Consider the following 22,016-nt stretch of genomic DNA (forward strand, 5'->3'; position numbering starts at 1 on the left):
TGCTCAAAAAACACACAGGTTGGGCTCTGCTGCCATTAGAATGAAAAGTGGCTAATAACGTCCTTATATATTGTTTCATAATGATGTTGATGTCTATCCTTTAAATCCACTGTTCCCAGTGATTGCAGGTGCTTGGGCCCGATCATTGTTGCTTGCATTTATTATTATTATTATTATTATTATTATTATTCATTATTATTTTTTTGTAATAAACAATATAATATAATTGTATTATATAATTATTATTATTACTATAACACATCATTACTATGTAATTATTAATTTATTATTTAACCTCCCTCATAGACATTTCTTTAGATTTCTGCAAATAAGAAATTATATACAAGCTCATACAGCTTTATCAGATAATATATCACCCTCTATACTGATAAGCGTCTTGATCACTCGCTGTAAAGGAACTAAAAAGGCATTATTAATAATTTATGATCTCCTACAATCCTTCGATTTTCCTTCTACTAAATTTCTTAAGGAAAAGTGGGTCTAAAAACTAGGAGTGAAAATTTCAGATGAAACATCGCAGAAGAGTTTAAAGGATATTAATTAACATTCTATCAATTCTGGACACCGCCTTATTTAGTTTAAAATTATTCACAGACTGCATTATTCAAAAAAGAAACTGCATAGAATTTTCCAAAATGTCTTACCTCTCTGTGAAAAATGTAATTTAGTAGATGCTGATTTGTCCCATAGTTTTATTTTGTGCTCCAAGATATAGAGTTAGTGTGTGCGTGTGTGCGTGTATGTTTGATGCCTGCAATAGATTGGCACCCCAACCAGGGTAATCCCTGCCTCATCAGCAACCTTAGTAGTCTGAAAGTGTAATTTGATCAGAACATTGGGCTTCATTTAGCAACCTAAACAGATTTATTTAAAAACATGAAAAAACGGAAAAAAGGGACATTTACACATAAAATTTGGTATTTATGAAAATTCTGTATATTGAGAAGAACGTTTATGTCTAGTTATGCTCTTGAGTTTTTGTAAAACTAGGCCTATGAAAACTAACTAATGTAATTGTTGGCTAATTGGCTTCAAATCATATTTTAATGCATTATTGCACTTCTATATACAGGTTACACTTTCTAGTTGAAATAGCTTATGCAAGTCATTTGCAGACACAAATAAAATTTATATTTTGTAAAACAAATGAATTAATCAAATATCCGCCAATTACAGAATTTAAAAACTAATTAATGCAACGTGAGAAAAATATTCACATTAAGTCAATATCTCAAATTAAACTTTTCTGTAATTCAGTTCCAGATTTTAGCTCTTCAGGTTATAATATGCTGTTACGTATTTTTATTGGCAGGGACAGCAACCAAAAATTATTTCCTCTTCTTTTTTTTTGTAAAGGTTCTCTTTTTCTCCACTTCAATCAGATCTGTGAATTTGGACTTTTATGGGCATCACTATATGCGAATGCTAATGAATAATTAAAGTATGTATGTGAGTATAAAGAAAATCCATCATAATTTTTATAAATCAGAAATGTTTAGCCTAGAATGCCTTATGTAAACTTTTATGCAAATAGAGTATTTCAAATATTTTCGAAACTATTAATAAATATTAATTTGATGAGCAATGTGTGTCGATAAATACACAACAAAATGGCATTATTTATATTCAAAACAGAGAAAAACAGCCCTAATACAATATTATAATAAATATTATACATATACATATCATAAATCCATATAAAATATAAAACATTTCATTTTAATTTTACCAAGGGCATCTGAGAAACATTGTATGTCATTTTAAAATATAATAGACAAAGGAGGAGATTTAAAATATCAATGTAGGATTTTGCTAATAAAATATTTTTTATTAATCAAATCTCACAAAACAGAGCACTCTTTGGTTGTCCCGTAAATAACATTTTTTAAAGTGAGAGTGAAATTATCATCTACCACACCCTTTTCTACCAGCCAGTCCTGCAATGCTTTCCGAAAAGGAAGAGAATAATTACAAATATATATATATATATATGTTCTGTATCTTCAGATGAGTGCTTACATACAGTAGATGACAAGGCATATTTTTAAAATGAAATTTCAAATGTAGCAATTTATTGGAAGGGTACACGTCATTTAATATTTTAAAGTGTGTTTTTTTTCTCTTTGGGAAGAAGAATAAATTTTAAATAGGCCATCCCAGGAGGGTGAGACCAAAACCTACCTCTGCCGCAGACGAGAAGTTAATTTAGAGTTATCAGCCTGAAAAATCAACAGCACCTCAGATTAGAGGCGCTATGAAGTCTTTACAGAGCAGAAGTAGCAGACACATCTCACTATTAACTGTTCAAAGGAGATTAATGCATTTTTAGACGCCTTCAGCATTCCTTTAAAACGTAGAAAGAAATAAAAACCAGGAACCATCATGGAGTTAAAACTTTGAACGGTAGTGTGTGTGTGTGTGTGTGTATATATATATATATATATATATATATATATATATATACATATTAAATTATACTATATATATATTTAATTTATTTTTTAATACTTGACAGAGGCAACATGACTGGATGATAATTTGTCCTATATATTTTTTAATGCAAAGTTTACTTTCTATTTCAGTGACACCAACATATAATGAGGGAGGAACTGAATTAATTTTGGAATAAGAGAGGGAACAACTCATTAACATTTTTATTCCTGAGGTCATTGGATTAACAACAGTAAAGAACTGTTTTGGATGACAGGCAAATCACAGTTTTAAAGTAAAAAAGTTTTATTCTAGGACATTGCCACTCTAGTCCATTCAATCCAGCACTGACCAGATATTTCTATATACCCATTCATCATAAAAAATGATTTGTTTCTGTATAAAATATATATATATTTTTATTTCAAATAGTAGTATTGTTGGGTGTAAAAATATGTCTGTATCAATTTCCGACATAATAAGACTTGGTTGGTGGAAAACATCTGAGAAGTAAACGAATACCTCCCAATTTACAAAACAAAGCAGAAGGCACTGTATACTAGAAGCGCGCATGTAATTGAACCCCTCAGAGGAAGGAAAACAAAAAACGTCATGAATCTGCGGCGCGCGCGAAACGTCATCTCTAAGCGACTAAATCCAAATCTTTGGCGTTACAAGCATGGCTGGAACTGAAACAGAGAAGAAGCCGGTATTGGAGATGGTGAGTTTAATAAATAGATTGTCGTGTAACCTTCCATTCTAATAATACTAATAAGCATTTTCTGGTCATTAAAAGTTCTTGCGAGATGTAAATAAAAATACAATGTAATACGGAGAATTTCAGCAAACAATCACGAGCACACTGTACACACACTGTACACATACTGTAGACTTTACACATACTGTTTACTTTACACATACTGTTTACTTTAAAGTTCGTAATATAATGCACTTTATGAAAGATAAAAAGCTTGTGCGATAAACTGCACACCTTTTTCTTAATATCCGTGTGATGTCTTTGGGTTGTATTAAATCTTTCTTTAACCAAAACTTGTTAAGGACGTGTTTGACAGACAGTCTGATGCCATGGGAGGATGTGATTTGTTCTGAAAAGCATATACGTACAGTATGTATGTGACGAGCATAAATGAATTGTAGTTTCAAGCTTCGCAGGTATAACAGCATGCAGTCATGCTTTTCAAAATCATATTTAGAGGTTCGTTTTATGTTGTGAAACACATTCAAATTGATTTGGTTCTTATTACATTATAGCAGCTATAAACATTCCCTCACCGGCCTCTCTCTCTCTCTCTCTCTTTTTTTCATTAACAAGAAATTTGTCTGTTTTGAAGACTGTCATGGTGGAAGACCTAACAGCATAACCAAGTGCTGATCCTGGAGAATTCTTCCATAATATGAAGCTAAATTTATTACTTGCTAGAGTTAAATGGCTAGCTTGTTGCTTTTTTTATTAGCTTTAAGTATTAAAAAAAAAGAAACAAAACATAAAAGACTGTTTTCTACACAGTTATGAGCTCCGAGTTCCAACACAGTAGGAAACACAGTATGATTGAATTGGAGGAGGCAATAGATCACATAACTGCAATCTTTTTTTCCTTCACTAGGGGGCGCTGATAGAGTGTACAGGTGCATCTAAAACCGGCTTGTAAAGTAGTGGACCAAAAAAGTGTGTATACAACTGCCCCAATGGGTTGTTTAATATTAGAATCTGACTCATTTATTTCATTACTAATTTATTTGTTTACTTATTACTTTTTCAGGATCTGAACTTGCTGTGAAATTCGTTTGTATTATTTAAATATTGCCAGGAAGCTAATATTTTAAGGAATGGTCCACATTTAACTACTCAGTGAATGTTCTGTTCAGTTGTGAAGCTCTTGAACAAAAGAAAAAAATTTTTTCTTTAAATGTTTAATATTCTAAAATTGTAACATCCTTTCATCCATCTAGGTACCTCTGTAGTCCAACTAGGGGCCATGGAGGCCAGTGGTGATTACTAATGTATTTACTGTATTCCCTTTTTGGTGCTAGGACCTCTGGTCGTCATTCACATATGCATTGACAGAATACGGGCAGTTTGGGAACCCCAGTTAGTCTAATCTATATGTCTTTAAACTGTGGGAGAAAACCAGAGTACCAGGGGAAAAAAAAACACCAAGCATGGTGAGAACTTGCAAACTCTATGCACACAGACCCTGAGGCAGGTTAACAACAAAAAAACAAACAAACAAAAAAACCTCAGGAAATCAGGACGAAACATTTCATATCGCACCAGGATATTTATAAAATCGTACTTAATTGCAATATTAATCAAATTGCCTCCTTTAAATGTATATAATAACTTTTTTCCTATAAATTCAAAACCTTTTTATTTTCTCTGTATGTACATTAGTGTTTCTCCAATGTTCATTAGTGTAGCATCCACATTTTTTAAATGAAACAATTAAGATGTGATTAAAGTGTAGACTGTCGGCTTCAATTTAAGGTGTTTAACAAAAAATATTTTATCAAGTTGTAACAGGCTTAAAGGTGATTCGACAATTGACTAAGAAGGTTCATGATCAGCTGCGACACTGGGAACATTCAGGAGCAGAAAGCCTAGATGGGTAAATTGGGTAACGTTCAGAATGGACATGCATGCTCAGCAAAACTTTCAGTATTGAGACTTTCCCTCAGGCCACAACCATGTGACCTTCCTGTTTAATCTGATAAAACGAAATAAAAGTTGACAACCTTGATAATATAGCTTTAATCTGTCACCCCCTCCCCACATGTATTCTTTATCTTTGTTCAGTTTTGACTCAGGCTGCCCCTCCTGTCCTGTGTCAACAGACCTTTCCGTCCCTAAACAGAGAATATCTCATGATCAATGGATTTCCCTGACTTTTCTGACTTCTCCACCTTTCCTGCCGTATATTAACAGCTGATTGTCCTCAGTCATTTGGAGCCTACATCAGCTTTTATCAATTATTAAGTATCTGTATTTTGACTAGCAGTTTGCCAAAGTTTTAATGGTTATAAGATCATTAGAATCACTAGAAATTCAATTATTCCTACAAAGTAACTTTATCATGGATTACAATACCACCACAACTCGAGTTAACCACATACAGTAAGAGTTAAATTTTGCAGTTTAACCACCACAACTCGAGGTAAACTGCAATATTTAACTATTAAACGCAGGGCTTTAAATGACTTTATTAGTCTAAAGATTATTTTCTGAGTTACTCTAGCACTAATTTTCTGGTAACCATAAGCTTTGGTTGATCTTTAAATTTTTTATTTAAGCATTTTCTTTTAAAAAATATTTAATTTACAAATTACAAATTTCCAACGTAAAAAAAATACTTGTCAAAAATGAATAGTTACAGAGGTCATGTGAGGTGCGCATACAAAGTACAACTGTATTGCAATACAACTGTGTGCTTCCAACATTGTGGCAACAGTTTGGAGTAAACCCACTTAGATAAAAATCTTTGACACAAATTATTGAAAACTGGGATAGGACATGTCAGATTTTTTTGTTTGTTAGTTTTTAAATCAAGACAACAGCCTGTAGCATAATATGATTCATTGGTACAGTAGATACAGGTACCCAGAATCTCTTTCTAGAGGGGAACGTGTCAAAGTTACTCAAAGCTGCTGTTCCTGTGTTTGATATTTTTATAGGTCCAAGCAGACGGTGCTGATGAAGGCTGTGTGACATTCGTCCTACATGAAGAGGACCACACGCTGGGGAATTCACTCAGATACATGGTCATGAAGAAGTAAGAGATGGCTCCTACTGGTAACTCGACATGGTTAATAGAAACATGGGCTGTTTTTAGGGGAATAATTGTTAATGCCATTTTCACGTCAGCTTAGGTTTGCACATGCCTAATTTATTCCTTTATCAAAAAACTCTTCCTTAGATGCACCTGTTCAACTGCATGTTAACACAAATATCTAATCAGCCAATCACATGGGAGCAACACAATGCATTCATGCCTGTAGACATGGTAAAGATAAACTGTCGAAGTTTAAACCGAACATCACGATGGGGTAAAAGGTCATTTAAGTGATGTTGAACATGCTTCTTGGTGCTGGTCTAAGTATTTCCGAAACTGCTGATCTACTGGGATTTTCACAGCTGAGGTATGTCGAGGAGCATCTCTAAACTGGCAACACACAGAACCTTAAAGCAGATGGGCTACATCAACAGATGACCACACCAGATGCTGCTCCTGTCAGCTAAGAACAGGAAACTCAAGCTACAATTCATGTGGGCTCACCAAAATGGAAGACAATGGAAGATTGGAATGAAATGTTGAAATGTTGCCCGGTCTGATGCGTGGATCGACAACTACCTGTTTTTGTTGTTACTTAATTACTTAATGCTATATGTGATATTTCAAAATATTGTTTAAGAATGTAGAATGGAAATAAATCCAAACCTGTCTCCAGACTTTTGATATACACACTATTCAATATATAAATTTGGATTCAATAGATAGTATCGAACTAACAGCTACTAACAGCTACAGTAGTCTATGTAATGATCAAGTCATACTCATGTAAAAAAATCTGTTTATCCCAACAGGTTAATGTAATATGTGTGTGTGTGTGTGTGTCCAACAGTCCTGAAGTGGAGTTCTGTGGCTACAGCATTACACACCCATCTGAGAGCAAAATCAACTTCCGCATACAGACACGAGGTGAGATTTGGACTTCTTTGGAAATTTCCTAAAAAATGTGCCCTGTGTTATGTAGGTTATCATATTCCGTACAAGTGACCTGTTTTGATGTTCTAAGAAACTTCTTAAGTTCAACTTTCTTTAGCGTGAGATAAGCTTATTTCATGTTAATTCGATTAGTCTTAGTTCTTAATGAGGTTAGACACAGAACAAAAGCTTCTCTAGAAAGGGATATTTTTTCTTTGTTCCAGACATCTGTGTGTTGCGTGTCCCAGACCACAGCATTACTGACTGACAAAAACACATACAAAACACACCTAAAATTCCAGCTGTAAAATGCACTGAAAGTTTTTATTTAATTTCATTTGCCACAAGCAGAATTTAATAAGGCATATCAGCAGGGTCAGTTAATGCATTGTTACTCCTCTCGGCTTAACAACCTAAAACCCATGACAAGACTTGTATTTATTTCTTTTTTACTTTTACCCCATAATTTTTTTGGCCCAGGAGTTAATTGGAGTCTGGTGGTTTGTGTGTACGTGCTGGGGAGGAGCTCTGCCACTTCTACACAAATGCCTTCATACAAGCTATTGTAAAACAGCATGCAAAGAATGAATTCTGTTCTAATTTTGTGGACATGATATTATATTATGTTATATTCTAATACAGTTAGAATCAGTTAGGATCAGTTTTAGTACTAAAGTTTCACACGTCATTCTAACAACTGTAGGAAATTCTTTATTTTATATTTTTTTTAAACACATTACACTATAAATACAAATAAAATTGAATTGAATTGAATTACACTGAGATGTCACTGATTTCAACTACACACAAGACTCCACAACAATTTTTTTTTAAAGCATTACTATAAAGTGCTAGTGACCAGTTTTTCTAAATTAAAAAAAAAAAATTTCTTTATTTTGAAAAAATTTAAAATAGCTCTAATCCAGTCATCTAGCCATCACAATCCTCCTTCTTCACATCAACATTGAGAAAAGATTGTGCATCAGAATCAGAAAGAGTTTTATTGCCAAGTACGCTTGCACATACAAGAAATTTGTTTTAATGACAGAGCTTCCAGAACAAAAAAAGCGCTATACAAATAAAATTGAATTGAATTGAACATAACAAATGACAAAACAAAACAGCACGACACAAAAAAAGAAAAAGTTTAAAACAAATGGAATAGGATTTCATTTATTTTTTTTAAAGAAAAAGGTTAACAACAAATGGAGTCGGTCCAATGTCCTGTCCAATATACTCCACCCACTGACAGTTGCCATTGTAACAAGATAATTAGTTTTTTTCACATATACAAATACACTTTTTTGTTGCTACTTGGCCTCCTATCTGTTTTCATTGTATATATTTTTCCTTAATTTTCCCAGGAGATCTTCCAGCGACCGAACCCCTGCGTAAGGGCTTGAATGACCTCACTGATGTCTCTAAACATGTCCTGCAAACATTCGAGGTAAGGCCGAACCTAAACACACACTCACATCACACCTCTTCCTCAACTCTCTGCCACCTGCTAACACCCAGATAAACCCCTCAACCTCTTTTCCTGGGTTTCCTGTTAGTATTAGCAAATTGCAAACACAGCTGGTCCTTTAGGTTCTTTTTTGGAAACGGAGGTGTAGTTTTTGGATTAGACGAAAGATTGTCCCTGTTCCGGATATCCGTGGGGGTGTCTTTATTTTTAGAGTATTCAGTGTGCACAATTCTCACTAAACTATTATCATTCTTGGACACAAAAGTCTCTCATTTAGATAATAGGATAATATTGGCATGACGTTTAAGTTTAAATGATAATTACGAGTAGTTCTGGATCCTCTTAAAATGTTTTTCAATGCCCCGCCCCCCCTGGATGTTCAGCAAACTGTGTGGGTGTAATGGTCAGGCATCCAAATGCTGTGTATATATATAATGTGTATATGTATTTGAATATACAGTACTGTGCAAATTTAAAGTGAGTGAACAGAAATCTAAATCAAGACCAATATTTGGCGTGACTACCCTTTGGCTTCATAATCCAGCATTTTGTAGGATTAGCGTCAGTTGTATGATTAACCAATTATACCAATCAGGTGCTAATGATCATCAATTACATATATAGGCTAAAATACATTCATTAACTGGAAGAGAAACAGCTGTGTAGGAGACTTAAAACTGGCTAAGGAACAGCTAAACTCAGTCAAAGCAGACTGATGTTTCGTGAAGGACGGTAAGATAAAGTGGTCGGCCAAGGAAACTTAATGCAGCGGATGAAACCGTCAGCGGATCACATCATGCTTACTTTATCTGTTTTTCCAAATGTCCAGCGGGGCAATCAGCAAAATAAGGGGGAAAACCAATGAGAACCAATGGCCTGAAACACGGCTAAGCAACTCAACTATGCATGAAAACGTGCAAAAAATTACAGCAGGTTCTCTGTACTGATGAGTAAAAGTTTAAAATATTTGGTTGTAGCGGGAAGCAGGTTGCAAGTGCTGGAGAGCGGTACAATAATGAGTGTCTGCAGACAACTGCAAAGAATGTTTGAGGCATTTTTGTAAATGGAGTTGGAGATTTGGTCAGGATTAATGGTGTCCTCAAGGCTGAGAAATACAAGCAGATATTTAAACATAATGCAATACCATCAGGGACGGTTTGATCCCAGAGAGCCGAGATCTTAGAATACTCAAGTCCATCTGAATTTCCATAAAGAGACAAGGTTTTCAGTCAGCCCACATCCACAGATCATGTGTGGTTAATTCTCAAAGATGTATGGCGCAATCTACCTGCCAAGTTCCTTCAAAAACTGTATTCAAGTGTACCTAGAAGAACAGATGGCGCTTCTGGTTTTGACAGCAAAGGGTGGTCACACCAGATACTAATTTGATTTTAATTTCTCTTCTGTTTATTTCCATTTCATTTTAATGTTCCAGTATTAATTGACAAAAATGAACTATAAGCCCTGCTGTTTTTGAAAGCATTGTTTTTACAGAACTTTTCACACTTGCCGAAAACTTTTGCACAGTACTGTACAGTGTATATATATATATATATATATATATATATATATATATATGAACACATACCTATCAGGTACCACGTTAAAACCACTTACCATGTTAAAACCTAGGTTTTGGGTTCCTCTTGTGCAGTCTGACTCCATAAGGCCTCTGTGATGTGTTGTGGTGTCTAGCACCAGGACATTGCCAGAGGGTCCTCTTGGTGGTGATGGTTATGGAGTAGAGCCTCTGTGGATGGGATTTGGATTGGGCCTCCATTTTGATATTTGACATTTCCCACAATTGGAAACTTCATTTCTAACTTGTGCTTTTTGTCATCTTCCACGTACAGTCATGTGTAAAAGTTCATATTTTTCTCTTTTAATTGTGTTTTTGTGTACAAATATGAACAAATTCATCTGATCATAGTGGGTATCAGAAAAAAAATCATGGGAAATATTACGTACCCATGTTTCAATGATTCCACCTTTAGCAACAATAACTTGAAGTTTCTGTATAATGTTATCAGTCTCTCACATATTGTGGAAGAAAAGCCCCATTTTTCTTTACAACATTGCTTCAGTTAATTTAGGTTTTTGGCCATTCGCATATGCACAACCATCTTAAGGTCCTGTCGCAGCATTTCAATTGGGTTGAGGTCTAGACATTAACTAGGCCATTCCAAAACCTTGAGTTTTTTATTTTTTACCCATTCTGTTGTAGAGTTACTGGTGTGCTTTGGGTCATTGTTCTGTTGCATGACCCAATTTCAACCAAGCTTTAACTGTTAGACAGGTGCCCTTACCTCTATTTTTGACAAATATGGAACTGAGCATTAAGTCCAAACAACTGCACTTTGGTGTAATTGTCTATAGGACATTGCTCCAGAAGCTTTGTTCAGCACAGTCGTGCTTCCAAATAATTTTTAGACAAAAGCTTTCTCCTGGCAAATCTTTCAAATAAACCATGCAGGCTTCTTTGAATTGTGCGGTCATGTACTTTAACATGCAACATGCTCAGTAAAGCCTGTACAGTCTAACATGTAGCTCTTGTTTTTTTTTTTTTTGTTTTTTTCTGAGCATTGTGATGGGACACCCACTCCTGGAAAAAAATGCTTTCCACTTGTGAATAATCTTTTTTACTGTGGAATGATGAACTTCATATTGTTTAGAAATGATTTTATTACTCTTCTCAGATTAATGTTCAGCAGCAATTACTCCTGTAAAGTATTGTTTGTCTTTCCATCTTGACTTTGCTTTAACACAAACCTGAATGTTTCAGACCAGCAAACTGGCACAACTACTTAATGCCCAGTTCCATATTTGTTAAAAATCAAGGTGAGGCCACCTGTCTGACAGTTAAAGCTTGGTTGAAATTAGATTGTGCAACAAGACAATGACCCAAACCCCTAATAGAGCTGCAGCTTACCCTCTTGAATCCTGTGGAAGCAGTAAGGGGGTACATGCACAGCATGTTTTCTACATTTTGACTTCGTTTTTGTCAGCCATTGGCTTGGAGAAAGAAGTTCATCTGAGGTTGTATTTGCCTAATACTAAGACCCTCTACGATCAGATGATTTTTATTATGTTTCTTCGCAAAAGCACATATAATTAAAAGTAGGGGGCACTAACATTTACACATGTCTGAAAATACATCAGCACACCGGAACCCGTGATTGGTTAGTTTCGTGCTGTCTGACAAGAGGGAGCATATCTCTCCCATTCAGAGGACAGAGCCAATTATTTTTTCTGGGCTCTTTCTGAAGCATTTGAACGTTTAGTGTCCTAAGAGTAAGTCAGACATTTTGCTGCTGCATGACCTATACACTTGCATGCATGACCTATGTTTGCTATTACTATTGTCCATGTTAATGTACTTACTATATTGCCTGGCCAAAACATCAGTCGCTGTTTTAGAGGGGTCAAATTATTGGCCTGAATCAACCAAAAAACAAACAAACACTGGACTTGGGTCACTAACTGTCTGTGTTCTTAATATCTGTAAGGATAGTGTTGATCTTTGTTAGAGTCAGTGGAAAAAAAGTTACAAATGTTTAATAGTGAAAGTAAAAGCATTACTACATCTCCAATGGGATAATAGCTCAAAGTATTTGGCCTCAATGGTGAGGCTCATTGGGGGGGGGGGATTGTGCTTCAGTTTGTAAGTGAGCATAAAGATGAGACTTCGGAGCATTTGAAAAAAGTAATGTGATGTGATTAGTCCAAATTTAGCCTATTTTAGAGTGATGGTACATCAGGGTAAGAAGGGAAGCACATGAAGCAATGCACCCATCATGCATAGTGGCCATTGTACAAACTCCAATGGCAGTGTTATGATCTGGGGAGGGGGGGTTAAAGAATAATTATGGTAAAATTCATTTTTCATATACTTATTAAAATCTAAATTGATTTAACTCTGTTCAATGTCTGTGAGTGTATGTTTGTTAATGAGGTAAGGTAAATGGTTTTGGTGTCAAACATTTTCATTAATTCTGCTAATGCTTGATTCAACAGGCAAAAGTGAAAGACTTCAGAGAACAGCAAGGAGAGGCCATGGAATAAACCAGACAAAGTAAATTGGCAACGCTGCATCTGATGCTGGACTGATATTTGTAGAAAGCCTGGAAACCCACTCCTTTTGAGGATTTATTCACACAAATTCCAGGTGTATGTTCAGTGATGACCAGGTTCTTACAGCATGCTGTTCCAAACAAACCACAGCACTGGCAACGTAGTGTGATATCTTTTATTGCAGAATAAATGACAATAAGCAGGTATAATATAAAAGCATTGTTAATAATTAAAAAATAAAATCCTTCTATGAGGAATGAAAATATACACAATGGATAAAATAAAATATATCAAATTTTTTTGGGAAAAAAATAGAACAGTTGATCTATGAAGCCATGTGTCAAGTTAATTGAGACTAGTATTAGTAGTTGTAATAGTGCTGATATGGAAACATTAAATAAGTATGGAATAAAAAAAATGTATATACACACCCTATATTTTGAAAAATAAAATGAACTAATGAAGATAATGTAGTATATAATAGCCTGTATACTAATTGAATATATTTAATGCAATGGACATCACAATCACGCTGCACTCTGTCATTACCAAAATGCACAACCAAATTTTCTCCTATTTGTCTACAGTAAATTTATTTTTCTTCCTCTTACTGTTACAGGCAGTCTTATGGCATGTGATTTTGAAAAGACTGTAGCGGTAACATCATAAATGTAAATGTAAACATAAAGGTCCATGAATTCACAGGTCAAAGTTCACATAAAGTTGACACAAATGAAAGTAACTGCTACTAGAAGCACACAAGCATTTCTCATGCCGCTTCATTACAAGTCCAGAGATTTGGCTTTTAAACTGGGTGAGTTTTGTGTCTTACTCTGACTTCTTTTCAGCAAGTGTGTCACAAATCGCCATAGATGTACATATCTTTTTTTACTAAAGAACAAATTTAAGCTGCATATATAACCAGTGTATCTTCAGTTTTGAATGAATGGTTGTAGTGGGATGAGTGGAATAAACATTTACAGAAACTAGAACCATTGGAAAATGTGAAGGAGCAATCTAAGCATGATCATCTTTCTTGTTTGCTATAAAGCTTACACAATACATGTCATATTTACCAATAGTGTATTACACACTGCTACAAGTTGGCAAAGTACAAGCATGTATTATTCCTTTTGTTTTATGGAAGTTCTTAAGTTCTGTCTAAAGTAAAAATGGACACCAAAAACTCATAGTGCTTTACTCTCACTCCAGTGCAGTTTCAGTCTTATCATGGGCCCCTAAAGCCCCCAAACTGGAGCCATCCAGTGGCAATACTATATTTAGACCTCCAGGATCCAGCCTGTATGGGCCAGAAGTGACTAAGATAACGTGCAAGACTCATCCAGTCTATGAATTACCATGTAAATGTGTTCTTTGTGCTGGGAGTCTTCTTGAACAGAAGTGATTTGGTGACTCTGCTCAATTGTCCTGGTCCATAGTTTTAATGTGGAAGTCTCTTGAAAATAAATGGCAGTTTGAGCCCTCAGGGATGATGGGAATTGATTTTGTGGTACCGAGGCCAAACCTGGTGGCTGCAAAGCCCAGGAACCTTAGGTATGATGAAGTATTTATGAGGAGCTGTACTTCTGACTAGACCGTGAGCTGGACCGATCAAGACCATTACCATGACTTGACCCTTTCCAGCGGACTCCTGAGCCTTGCTCGATGGCTGAAGAATTCCTCTGGCACCAACAGCAAAGGCAGGACTAAGAGATTAGAAGCAATAGAGAGAATTAGCGATTTATGACCTGCTCATGCATGTGAAATGCAATGCAAGGGTCATTTCCATACCTTGAAACAATTTTTGAACTTCTGACTGACAAAGTAGAGAGCCACAGGGTTGATGCATGAATTGAGGGAAGCCATATTGATGCCGATATAGTCCATCACAAGAAGGAAGCTGGCAACATAGACAGGGGAACAGGAAGTAAGCTTTGGGACTGCACTGAAGATCATTAAACCTGCTAAACTGATCATTCAAATGTTCAGCTGTATTTCATGGCTAAATTTGGGCTATAAGCTCATAGAAGATCAAGTAATGTTAAAAGAAGCACCTGTACCTTAGAAGCTCACAGCGGTTGGGGTCATTCAGATTGTAGACAGTCTTTTTCAGTATGCGGCTGAGGTGAAGTGGTAGCCAGCAGAGAGCAAAAATTACCACGAGGCAGAATACAGTTTTAGCCACTTCCCGCCGCTGAAGAATGGACAATACACAAGCATAAATAAATCACATGAAAATATGGGTGGCTAAATTTAGCATTTCTTATTACATTTCAAAGGACTCAAAATGTGGTAATACCTGCTTCATATGATCGTTAAGGGCAATGCGCATTCCTTTCTTCCTTTTCAGCATCTCACATGACATAAGGGTGTAGAAGACACCAGTGCAAGCCAGTGGTAAACAGAAGTAAAAGCCAAACAGCCACCAGTCCTTTATATCCTGATAAAACTTTGAGAGAGAAAAAAGATAATTAATGCAGAAGATAATTAATGCAATTGAATACAGACAAAAAAAAAGATACCATTACAATCTGTTCATGGCAGAAATTGTGGTTAAATATATATCAAGTCTTATCTGTGTTTGAATACAGGGAATGTAGTAGTACCTTCAGAAACTCTGTGGTCTGTACAGGATGAAGCAAGCACACCCGCAGTTTCTTGCCTCTGTAAAACATGTCCATTATGTCAAAGGCCAAAGCCTCAGGAACTGCTAGGATCACTGACAGTAGCCAGATGAGTGTTACTTCCACAGCTTTCCATAACGGAATGCCCATTCCTTTCACTCGGCTCCATGAGGTCACAGCGTGATATCTGATCAGATAGCAATGTATGATTTAATACAACTTGATCTTTGATCAAAGTATTTGATCTTATCATTTTTTATTTATAAACATTCATATTTCATACAAACTTCCATAATTTTAATTGTGTAAAGCTGCTGTGCGACCAGTGTTGGGTGTAACGCGTTACCAAGTACCTGGACCTGGAAGTACTTGGATTACTTTTTTGATGTAACGAGTAATCTAACACGTTAGGTCCGCCATTTAAGTACTCAGTTATTTAGTTATTTTTTCAAAAATGTAATTGTTATTCAGACAATTTATGTAATCTGTGAGCCAGACAGCATTCATTCCCAACCTGTTATTGTGTGTGTGTGAAAGTCATCCTACAAGCCCTGCCCCCCTCTGTTATTTCTGCTGGTATACCCCTATCTCACCTACACGGTTTAACTATGCGATTGCGATAACTGATAACTTTTTAAAGACAGTAATTTTGTAATGTAATTAGTTACTTCAAAAAGTAGCGTCCCCCAACACTGTTTGCGACAATGACAATTGTTAAAAGCGCTATACAAATAAAACTAATTTGAATATTTGCTGAAAGAATTCTTTTCATTGTGACATTTTATATACCCACCACACACTGCTCCAACTTCAGCTCTTGATACAGGTCAAGTGCTTCAGTTAATGTTCACATTAAACATCAGAATATAAAAAAAAAAATGTTTGCTGGTTTGGTTATTTGAGAAACTGCTAAGCTCCTGGAATTTTCGCATACAACATCCAAAGTTTACACAGCCGGGCACAAAAAACAACAAAAAGTATTCAGTGAATGCCAGTTCTGTGGTGACATAGGCCAGCCAAAATGGCTGGAGCCGACAGGAGGGTGTTGGTAACTCAAATAACCTCTCTTTGCAAACATGCTGAGCAGAAAAGGAACTTAGAATGCAGATCAAACTATAAGGTAGACAGGCTACAACAGCAGAAGTCAGCATTGAGTTCCACTTCTCTAAACCAAGAACATGAGTCTGATGCTATGAAACTATGCAGCTAAAGACTGGAAAAATACAACACATTTTATTTCCTGGTTATTTTAATTAGCCATCTTCAGCTGTCCAGAGTTAAATCCAGTGAACTGTCTGACTGTTCTTGAGATTAACGTGTATGTAAAATACTAGATCCACATTTTTAAAAATTATTTTATCAGCCTATCTGGCACCAACAACCATGTTACATTCCAGGATTAAATTACATTCTTTCAACATGCTAATATTACATTAGCTAAAACTTTTTACCTGTCTGTATGATTTTATGGATTGTGCTGGTGCAACATAATTGGATAGTTGCCTGAATCAATACATGAATACACAAGATTGATACTGTAATGATTTAAGCGTCAGAAGTTGTTTGTTTTAAATTCAAGGTAAAATTGAGCACTTTGTTTCTTTTGATCTTCACCATATTTATCCTTCAAGTTACTTACTGTGCAATATGTCTCAGTATTTATAATTGAAAGTACATTATTATTACTTCTTAGTATTACTATTTAGTATTACTCCCATTTGTGTTGGAGGTACAATCTGCTATTTGCATTTTATAAGTCAAGTAAAATATTTAAAAAGAACAAAATGTCACAAGCCCATATACAGTATATATATTTCTGGGCCTTTTCTTACTAACCTGTCAATACTAAGGGCACACAGGCTAAGAACTGTGATGCCCACTGAGGCCTTCTGAATAAACGGCGTGAGCTTGCAGATGTACACACCAAATGGCCAGTCTTCTGCTAGAAGCTAAGGAAGAAAAATAATGTTTTTTAAACATCCTATGTATGTTACCTCAGACAGATTAAAGAATTACATTAGGAACATTATTATTCTTCATATCTTCCATTCACACACTATGGACAATTTGGGAACACCGATTAGCCTAACGGGGAGAACATGCAAACTTCATGCACACAGAGATGGGAATCAAACCCAGAACCTGGAGGTGCAAGGCGACATTGCTAACCACTACGCCACCGTGAAGTTAATACCTCTCAAGTAAATTTAAAGCTAAAGTTTTAAACTCTTGGCTTTTAAGCCATTCTACAAAATAACAAGAACTTCCTTTCTTCTTTTTCCAGATTAGATTTTTGTCTTTGTCAGTGTGTGTGTTAAACCACTTGTTTGTAGGTTTCTATTACATAAATAAACAATTACATGCTATCATAATTTTCAAATCTAAGCAGTCAGAAACTTTAATTAGATTTAATTAACAGCGGCCCTATGACTGCATTTTTATATTAACACACTCATTCTAACATTTTATTATCTTATATTAACAGCTCATCTACATGAACTTGACCCATAGTAGACAATAGACAGGACATATAATAATAAGTGTTTTTAAAAGTACAAGAAAGTATAGGATCTAGGACATTTTGTAATATTCCAATAAAAATCAATGACCTGTTCTTTGATTGAATCAAAATTTACAATCATTGGGAAATAAATGTGGTATAAACAGAATAAACCATTAATTATTATCCTCTAACTGCATTGTATCCTGTTGTCGTCTATCCATTATAAACTATACTTTAACAAGATTTTAAAAATATTCCTTAATTAATTTTTTGGCGACTTTTTACAAGGCTGTTCTAAATCCTGTAAAGAATGAAGCACATAATTTTCCAAATGATGTCAGAGATATCTGGTTCTAATTTCTTATTAAAACGTACTACTTGGCTGAGCCCTAAGTTCACTTGCTGTCCAAGTTTCCTAAACACAATGAACTAATTTATCATTCCAGGGACGTGAGATGAAATCTGTATACATAGTATATGTCCACCCAGCTTTATCCCATAAGCCAAAAATTGACTATATAATTTGTTTTAGAATAACCTGTATGTTAAATGCAACTCCTATGTATATTAGAGCTTTTACTTATTCATTTTGACCCCTCACATGAGGCTGAAATGAATATTTACAAACTGAATGCCACTGAAACAGTATCAGGTTGGCATGACTTTTTTCTTTTTCCTACAACACTTGTATCCTACCTTGAAGACGTTGATAGGGATGGCAATAAGAATGTAGAGAAGATCTCCCAAAGCTAAGCTGCCAATGAGCACATTTGGCCCATTCCTCATGCACTTGTTCTTGTAGATGATGCGCAGCAGTGTTGAGTTTCCGATGATGCCCACCACAAAAATCATGCAGGATATGACAGTGTTTATGTACTTAAACGTGTGCCTGATCTCACTGGGTCTGACGCACATGGGTGGAATCGGGGTGTTGGGTGTGTTCCGTGACCCAGATTGCTCTGCACTGGAGTCGTTCCAGGCTGTATTCTCTTCCTGATTGGGAACTTGGGTTGAGTCTTGACTGAAACGGGAAGCCCAACAGCAACCTGTCAGCACCACAATCACCAGCCAAACGGACTTCATTCTCTGTTGGAACTCTGAACAAGATGTGTTTGAAGGTTTTCGAGTCCTTTTGGAAGTCTGTAATGCACCTGTGCCAAAACCAAATTGTGTAAGACAATGCAAAAGAACAGCTCTTGACATCACACATTTAGTGGGGTAAGAAGAGTATTTGCTTTTGGAGGACCTAAATGTGTTCCAGCAGGATCTCTCCAATTCATAGTACATCCTAAATTACAGAAAGCAAAATAAAGGCATGCAGCAGATCTGTTTTCTGAACAAAAACTCTTTAATCTTATCGAAATGGACCACCACCTTTTACTATCATATCCTATCTGTAAACATACACACAACAGACAGCTTTCAAACAAGATTATGGACTCAGTATGGTCATTCTGTGCACTAGTCTGTTTAGAGTAATGTCTCTAATACTACATTTTTACTACTGACATTTTTTCCCTTTGCCATTTGCTTGTAAACAAAGATATCCAAAGTCCAAAAAGGTGGCCATAGTGTGACAATTTTTCATGCTCTGCCCTTTTGTGTCCCATAAAAGTTCCCCCTCCAGACACTATATATTATTATATTAGCTGCTAAGAGCTGGGAGAGCTGGTGTGGGACAATAGACAGAAAGGTCCTTTCTTTTTCTAGTCTTGGGGGCATTAGAAGTCATGAGTGCCCCCTCAGTATGAATAGCTTGATTGATCAACCACTAAAGCATATGAGAGACAACTTGAAAACTGGCAAGCCAAATTAGTAATTGTGGATTTATGCTTAAAATAGGTTGTAAGAATTTGGACAGTAGATAGTATTATTATGATAAGATATTGTGGATAATGTGACATTTACATTTAATTTAAAAATTATTTGTTGTGCTTAACATTGTACATGCAAAACATGCCAAAAATAGATTAACAGTAATATGAAGAATTGAATAAAAATTAGACTATCCTGCTACAAAGAAACTAATTTAAGAAGTGAAACACAATGTACATCACTATCACCTATATGAAGAGTCAAGCTGGCTAGGTCTAAAATAGTGGTAAGTGATGCTACTGGATACTATTAAACTACTATTAATTTCATAACAATACAAGGGAGTCAGTGTATTAGTCCCCACGGGTACTGAGTATGAAGCTCAGCAACAGAGGTGGAGGGCAAGGGGCATAACCTTCAGCAGACATGACACAGATTAATATTGACACCAACATTTGACATGTTTCAAGAAAGAAATGTAACACAACAGCCGCATTGCTAACTTTTGCCATTTGATTAAGTCATCCCGTAGCACCCTCAGGGCAATGTTGCATTTTTAATTCCCTCTTTTGTATCACCACATGTGAATTTTCATTGTCAGTGTGCACACACTTGACTAAAAGAGCACAGTAAAAGTAATCATTTAAGAAAAAGTGCATCCATTTTAAGTTAAGTAATTTACCTTCATTGAAGTTGTCAAAGTTTAATAATTAAATTATATAATTCTTGAGTTTTTGGAAGAAGTGGTTTACAAAGTGGGAATTGTGATTGGAAGCATAATTAATGATTTTGTTTTGGGTTTTATTAATCACAAACTAATATTTGTAGTATGACTTATTGGTTAGTTTAATAAAGAAGCACCTACATATATAGGTATTAGACCGGTAGACTTAATGAATATTATATGTCCCTTTGTTACATTAGCACTGAGTGTTCTGTCTGTTTGTAAAAATCTGTATATCTTGTCTGAAACCCCTACTTTTAAAACAAGTATTAATGAACATTATCCATAAAAAGCAACCCTCTTTTTATTTATTTTTTTAATGTATTACATTTTAACATATTTAAATTAAGGGCAGAATTTCCATTCAAGAAAAAGTTGTAAAAACATAAATACCGGTCAATAAGTTTGTAATGATAAATTTTAGTATAATATAATATAATATAAATTGTTATGATTGGATTTATTAAGTAGAATTATATACATAAAAAGCCCATGTATTTTATTAGAATAGACAAAATATAAACATAAACAAGCCCAAATCATTTTTGAGTGAAAGTAAATAAACGTTACATAGTATAGTAATAGTAATATAGATATTATATTAAGATGTAAAAGTTAAACAAGGACAAACGCTTTTTAGACGTAGACACAGTGTTTAACTTTTATCAATAAATGTCCAGATTCGACCTGAAATGAGTCTGATCCATGAGGGGAAAGATTTATCAACATACTTACATCATTAAGGGTAAAAAATCCACTTAAGTAAAATATTAAAGTTGAACAAAGATACAAAAATGGTATGTTTGTGGTAAAGGTGTCAAATGGAAGTACTTACAATTAAATTTCCAAACTTCACTTATTGTAGTAAAATGCGAAAGCTACACGAGTCCAAAATCATGTCTGAGTGAACATTTTATAAGAACGCGAAAAGTTGATTTAGGGTTATTTTATCTGCTGCTGTTTTGTTCATTTCTAATAAAAACAGTTTTAAACATAACGCATATTACTGAACCTTACCGTCCTTCTACGTTGCTTCTGCTCTCCGCTCCTAACGCAGTGTGTGCTTCCGTGTATCCACAAGCTGTGTTACTGTAGCTCTCACCGCTCGGTCGCTGTGTACTCTCACTTACCGCGTCTCATCCAGCGAGTCCTCACGCGCACTGACCTCTCTCTCTCTCTCACACACACTCTCTCTCTCGGAGTGCTCAATGTGTGTGTGTACGCGCGCGCGTGTGTCGGTGTGTGCGTGTGTTGCTGTTAAATATGCGCTCAGTCAAAGGGAAGAGCTGATGAGGTTCTTACCCCCCTGTTACACTTTCACTCCATTTCACTTTTAGTATTATTCATTTATGGCTTTTTTAAACTACTTGTTACGTATATACTTTATTTTTGTTCTTTTTATATGTCTTGTGTCTATTTGTTCTTAGCATTGCACTATATTAACTTTTGGTCAGTAATCACATCTATCTATCTATCTATCTATCTACAGGTATCTATCTATCTATCTATCTATCTATCTATCTATCTATCTATCTATCTATCTATCGGTATCTATCTATCTATCTATCTATCTATCTATCTATCTATCTATCTATCTATCTATCTATCTATCTATCTATCTATGTCTGTCTGTCTGTCT

At 35.3% G+C, this 22,016-nt stretch overlaps 2 protein-coding genes across 2 annotated transcripts; one reads left to right on the forward strand and one right to left on the reverse strand.

Annotated features, from left to right (window-relative positions):
• The first annotated feature begins 3,080 nt into the window (after window positions 1-3,080).
• On the forward strand, window positions 3,081-12,983 carry polr1d (RNA polymerase I and III subunit D). Its single transcript, XM_053506072.1, has 5 exons — window positions 3,081-3,172; window positions 6,142-6,239; window positions 7,090-7,166; window positions 8,537-8,619; window positions 12,655-12,983. Exons 1-5 carry the CDS (start codon window positions 3,131-3,133, stop codon window positions 12,700-12,702), a joined length of 348 nt encoding a protein of 115 aa, XP_053362047.1. The 5' UTR covers window positions 3,081-3,130; the 3' UTR covers window positions 12,703-12,983.
• Window positions 12,984-13,134: 151 nt separating this feature from the next.
• LOC128531889 (endothelin receptor type B-like) lies at window positions 13,135-21,591 on the reverse strand. Its single transcript, XM_053506071.1, has 8 exons — window positions 21,395-21,591; window positions 18,535-18,989; window positions 17,172-17,284; window positions 15,318-15,522; window positions 15,011-15,160; window positions 14,772-14,905; window positions 14,503-14,611; window positions 13,135-14,417 (listed from the first exon to the last, which is right to left on the reverse strand). Exons 2-8 carry the CDS (start codon window positions 18,919-18,921, stop codon window positions 14,280-14,282), a joined length of 1,236 nt encoding a protein of 411 aa, XP_053362046.1. The 5' UTR covers window positions 18,922-18,989; window positions 21,395-21,591; the 3' UTR covers window positions 13,135-14,279.
• Between the last annotated feature and the right edge of the window lie 425 nt (window positions 21,592-22,016).

The sequence above is a fragment of the Clarias gariepinus genome, chromosome 10 (genome assembly GCF_024256425.1).
Source record: "Clarias gariepinus isolate MV-2021 ecotype Netherlands chromosome 10, CGAR_prim_01v2, whole genome shotgun sequence".
NCBI lineage: Eukaryota > Metazoa > Chordata > Actinopteri > Siluriformes > Clariidae > Clarias > Clarias gariepinus.

What these genes read in the sequence shown, in the direction of transcription:
- polr1d (XM_053506072.1), top strand. Translation starts at nt 3,131, where the DNA reads ATGGCTGGAACTGAAACAGAGAAGAAGCCGGTATTGGAGATG. An exon ending in AGAAGCCGGTATTGGAGATG is followed by an intron (nt 3,173 to 6,141) that starts GTGAGTTTAATA and finishes ATATTTTTATAG; the next exon opens with GTCCAAGCAGACGGTGCTGA. An exon ending in ATGTCCTGCAAACATTCGAG is followed by an intron (nt 8,620 to 12,654) that starts GTAAGGCCGAAC and finishes TTGATTCAACAG; the next exon opens with GCAAAAGTGAAAGACTTCAG.
- LOC128531889 (XM_053506071.1), bottom strand. Translation starts at nt 18,921, where the DNA reads ATGAAGTCCGTTTGGCTGGTGATTGTGGTGCTGACAGGTTGCTGTTGG. An exon ending in AGACCACAGAGTTTCTGAAG is followed by an intron (nt 15,161 to 15,317) that starts GTACTACTACAT and finishes TCTCTCTCAAAG; the next exon opens with TTTTATCAGGATATAAAGGA. An exon ending in AGTTCAAAAATTGTTTCAAG is followed by an intron (nt 14,418 to 14,502) that starts GTATGGAAATGA and finishes CTAATCTCTTAG; the next exon opens with TCCTGCCTTTGCTGTTGGTG.